Here is a 4,517-nt window from a genome sequence, read left to right on the forward strand (position 1 = left end):
CCCTGGTCTACAGCATCCTCCAGAAAGCCGACCGCTCCCCCTGTTCTGCTCCACACTCCCTTCCCCAGTCCTCCTCCTGTGCTCTCACCCTTACCTTGGAGGGGGAGGACAAGATGCGGGAGCAGGGTGTTGCTCCGGCGAACAGAGGGCGCACAGGCAGAGGAGGGAGTGGCCAGCGGCTGCAGGAGAGGCGGGAAGGCGGGGCACGGTGGGATGAGGGGTATAAATGCGCAGGGGCTGCAGCTGAGGATTCCAGAAAAGCTGCGACCCAGATTTTGTAGCGCATCCCTGGAGGGCGATCGGGAAAGTCACGACAGTAGAGTGCAATCCCGGAGGGTGGTCAGGAGGAAGAGGGTGGCAATGCAGCCCTTGTCCGCGTCCGGGCCTAACGCGTCCTGGTGGGCGCCGGCCAACACAACCGTCTGCCCGGGCTGTGGCGCCAACACCTCGGACGGCGCGATCCCTGCGCCTTGGCCCGTGGACGCCTGGTTGGTGCCGCTCTTCTTCGGCGCGCTGATGCTGCTCGGCCTGACAGGGAACTCACTGGTCATCTTCGTCATCTGTCGCCACAAGCAGATGCGGACGGTGACCAACTTCTACATCGGTGAGCGTCCGGTGCTTCACGGTGCCGGAGGGCCATTCTGGGGGTCTACGAGAAGGCGCAGTGGCACCCCACTCCAGTACTCTTGCCTGGAAAATCCCATGGACGGAGGAGCCTGGTAGGCTGCAGTCCATGGGGTAGCTGAGAGTAGGACACGACTCAGTGACTTCACTTTCACTTTTCATTTTCATGCATTGGAGAAGGAAATGGCAACCCACTCCAGTGTTCTTGCCTGGAGAATCCCATGGACGGGGGAGCCCTGTGGGCTGCCGTCTATGGGGTCGCACAGAGTCGGACACGACTGAAGCGATTTAGCAGTAGCAGCAGCAGCAATGAGAAGGCGTAGTGGCCGGGGGGCGCCTCTAGCGGTGAGTCGGGGTCCTCTCAGTTGGGGATTTCTCCGCTTCCGGGCCCCTGGTCCTTTCCCTACTGTCCCTGTACCTTAGGCTGGAGGCCTCCAAATGTGGCGTTGAAGAGTTCCATCTTGACTGGAGTAGCTAAAAGGGAGGTTGGAGAGTGTGGCCCATGGAGCGCTGGCCACTGCCACTCAAGGAAGATGTCCGATTGAAATGTGGTTCTTATAACACCATGTGGGATGAATAAATGGAGTGGGAGAAAGACTGAGTGGCCCGCGGGCCCCCAGTTGGCAACCACTGCCCCAGAGGCTCAGTTTATACGTTTGTGCGATGAGGGTGCCCTAGCCGGGTGAGTACTCACTCGGTCCATGTTCTCCATTCTCTGTTGGCTGGCACCCCTCAAATTGCAGATGAGAAAACTGAGGCTCAGAGGGCAAGGGCCTATTTGCAGTCCCGACAGGGAGGAGCAGGGCCCATTACTGCCTGAATGGCTACAAAGCAGGTGCTGGGTGAGGGGTGTTTGAAATATAAAAACGTGAGAATAAGCGCCCAACTTCTCTGCCCACCGATGCTGGGGTCTCTCTGGGTGCCTCCCGAGCCGCCCTGCTGGTCACTCGGACAAAAGCGAGACCCAGGAGGCTGGGCCAGGTCGCTGAAGGGCTAGGGCGATGCGCCCCACATTCAGAACCCGCGCGTCCTCGGCCTGCAGCCAACCTGGCGGCCACGGACTTAATGTTCCTGCTGTGCTGCGTGCCCTTCACCGCTCTGCTCTACCCGCTGCCCGACTGGGTTCTGGGCGACTTCATGTGCAAGTTTCTCAACTACATCCAGCAGGTGCGCGGGCTGAGGGCAGGAGGGCCGGGGACGGAGTCTGGGTGTGGGCGGGGTCGGACCTCCTGCGGGCTGGTGCGAGCCACGGGCGATTGTGGAGGCGGGCGGGGCAGAGTCTGGGTTGGGGCACGGACCGCCTCCCTGCCGCCTGGTGAGGGCCACGGACCCGGTGTGGAGGTGGGCGGGGCGGGCACTGGGTCTGACTGGGTAGGGCTGGGGTAGGTATTGGGATCCTACTAGGATGGCTCTGCCTCTCCTAGTCTCAGTCTTGGCGGTTTCAGGCTACCCCCGAAGGCTCCTCCCTCCGCCACCATCCTGGGGTCCTCTCTGGCACCCCTTTCTCCTGCCCCTTCAACTGTGGGCCCTGGAGACCTTCCCGGGTCAGGTCCTGCCTGTACTCGAGTGGCTGGACAGTGGGGGACCCGCAAGGAGGGCGCGGACAGGGAAAGGCCCTGACGGGGCAGGGGGCCACACGCCGGAATCCCATTTTTTCCCAGGTCTCGGTGCAGGCCACGTGCGCCACCCTGACCGCCATGAGCGTGGACCGCTGGTACGTGACAGTGTTCCCGCTGCGCGCCCTGCACCGCCGCACGCCCCGCCTGGCGCTGGCAGTCAGCCTCGGCATCTGGGTGGGTGAGTTCAGCATGGGGGTCGCACGGGCGGGGGGAGACAAGTCTTCGTCCCTGGGCTCACCCCCTCACACTGCCTCGATCGTGCATCTGGGAAATGGGCGCACTAGCGTTCCCTGCAAGGGCCCCTGAGGGCGGGGACCCAAGTGGACCGGCGCCTAGCAGGCCCTCAGTGGCCCGCTGCCCGGGAGGCACCGGGGAGACCCGGGCCTTCTTGCGCCCCTCGTCCCCCCGGGGCAGGGTCTTCAACAGGGCTCTGATGCAGGCTCGGCTGTCCTGTCGGCGCCGGTGTTCGCCCTACATCGCCTGTCTTCCGGACCCCGCACCTACTGCAGCGAGGCCTTCCCCAGCCGCGCCCTCGAGCGAGCCTTCGCTCTCTACAACCTGCTGGCGCTCTACCTGCTGCCGCTGGTGGCCACTTGTGCCTGCTACGGGGCCATGCTGCGCCACTTGGGCCGGGCAGCCGCGCGCGCAGCGTCCGCCGGCGGCGCCCTGCAGGTGCGCGGCTGGGTGGGCGGGGCGGGGCCTGACTGAGGGTGGGGGGAGTGAGGCGCATCTACGGGGTAGGGGGTGGGGGGCGGTGGCCCGGGTCGGGGGTAATTCGGGAGGGTCAAGAAGGGGAGCGCCCGAGGAGGGATGTAGTCGCCGCCGGCCCTTCGCCTTCCCTCTTCCCCCTCTTCTCTCCCCAGGGGCAGCTGCTGGTGGAGCGGGCGGGTGCCGTGCGGGCCAAGGTCTCGCGGCTGGTGGCGGCAGTGGTCCTGCTCTTCGCTGCCTGCTGGGGCCCCATCCAGCTGTTCCTGCTGCTGCAGGCGCTGGGCCCGGCCGGTGCCTGGCATCCGCGCAGTTACGCTGCCTACGCGCTCAAGATCTGGGCACACTGCATGTCCTACTGTAACTCGGCGCTGAACCCACTGCTCTACGCCTTCCTGGGCTCCCACTTCCGCCAGGCCTTCCGCCGCGTCTGCCCCTGCGCTCCCCGGCCGCTCCCGCGGCCCTGGCGGCCTGGACCCTCGGGCCTTGCAGCCGCCCGCCAAACCCAGCTGCGACGCCTGGGCCAGGCCAGGCCCCCCGAAGTCAGGCAGCGGTAGTCCCGGGCTGAGCATGCTGTGCGTTCTGAGGGAACACACCGTGTCTCTCTGAGCCCTCTCTGAAGGGATCAAGACAGGCCCCTCTGAAACAGGCGGGCTTAAATAGCAGCTGCTATTATTCTGTTTTTGCCCAAAATCATAATAGTGAAAAGGCCTTGCCCTCTTGCAACATTTGATACAAATCTGCTGTATGTTTGCCACTGTTGATGCTGTAATTATTATTTCTGTGTTTCCTGAATTGAAGATGCTTTGATGCTGACATTTTCTGGAACTTTGGAGGAAGCGTCAATAGGACTTTTCACATGCTGCCCTGTGGTTGACTGTACAATTATAAGACTGTACAAATGCCATTTTCAGAAATACTAAAAAGTGAACATGGTGTACATCTTAAAATGGATGAAATAAGGTATTCTTCTTGGTACCTTGTGAGTGAGTCCTGGCTGGAAAATCATGGGTGTCACTGAATAAATAGCAGAGACATCACTTTGCAGACAAAGGTCCGTATAGTCAAAACTGTTTTTTGCAGTAGTCATGTATGGATATGAGAGTTGCAACAATCTTTATAGAAGGCTGAGTACCTTAGAATTGATGCTTTCGAATTGCAGTGCTGGAGAAGACTTGAAATCCCCTTGGACAGCAAGGAGATCAAACCAGTGAATCCTAAAGGAAATTAACCCTGAATATTTATTGGAAGGACTGATGCTGAAGCTGAAACTCCAATAATTTGACCATATGATGTGAAGAGCCAACACACTGGAAAAGACTGTGATGCTGGGAAAGATTGAAGGCACAAGGAAAATGTGGCCAAGGATGAGATGGTTAATAGCATCAGTAACTCAATGGACATGAATTTGAGCAAATTCTGGGAGACAGTGAAGGACTGGGAAGCCTGGCATGCTGCAGTCCATGGAGTCACAAAGAGTCAGACATGACTTAATGACTGAACAACAACCCAAGGGAGCAGGATTATTGCTACATAACACACCCCCAAATAAAGAGGCATATAGCAGCA

At 60.2% G+C, this 4,517-nt stretch overlaps 1 protein-coding gene across 3 annotated transcripts; it reads left to right on the forward strand.

The window, feature by feature from the left end:
• KISS1R (KISS1 receptor) lies at positions 1-4,517 on the forward strand. Of its 3 annotated transcripts, none has more exons than XM_069591934.1 (5): positions 1-604; positions 1,643-1,791; positions 2,286-2,421; positions 2,683-2,915; positions 3,107-4,517. In XM_069591934.1, exons 1-5 carry the CDS (start codon positions 214-216, stop codon positions 3,503-3,505), a joined length of 1,308 nt encoding a protein of 435 aa, XP_069448035.1. In that variant the 5' UTR covers positions 1-213; the 3' UTR covers positions 3,506-4,517. The 3 variants fall into 3 exon arrangements, with proteins under 3 accessions (XP_069448035.1, XP_069448033.1, XP_069448034.1); XM_069591932.1 differs by having other exon boundaries at positions 161-604; positions 1,667-1,791; XM_069591933.1 differs by having other exon boundaries at positions 261-604; positions 1,556-1,791.

This window comes from Ovis canadensis, chromosome 5 (assembly GCF_042477335.2).
Source record: "Ovis canadensis isolate MfBH-ARS-UI-01 breed Bighorn chromosome 5, ARS-UI_OviCan_v2, whole genome shotgun sequence".
Classification (NCBI taxonomy): domain Eukaryota; kingdom Metazoa; phylum Chordata; class Mammalia; order Artiodactyla; family Bovidae; genus Ovis; species Ovis canadensis.

What these genes read in the sequence shown, in the direction of transcription:
- KISS1R (XM_069591934.1), top strand. Translation starts at nt 214, where the DNA reads ATGAGGGGTATAAATGCGCAGGGGCTGCAGCTGAGGATTCCAGAAAAG. An exon ending in GGTGACCAACTTCTACATCG is followed by an intron (nt 605 to 1,642) that starts GTGAGCGTCCGG and finishes CCCCACATTCAG; the next exon opens with AACCCGCGCGTCCTCGGCCT. An exon ending in CAGCCTCGGCATCTGGGTGG is followed by an intron (nt 2,422 to 2,682) that starts GTGAGTTCAGCA and finishes GCTCTGATGCAG; the next exon opens with GCTCGGCTGTCCTGTCGGCG.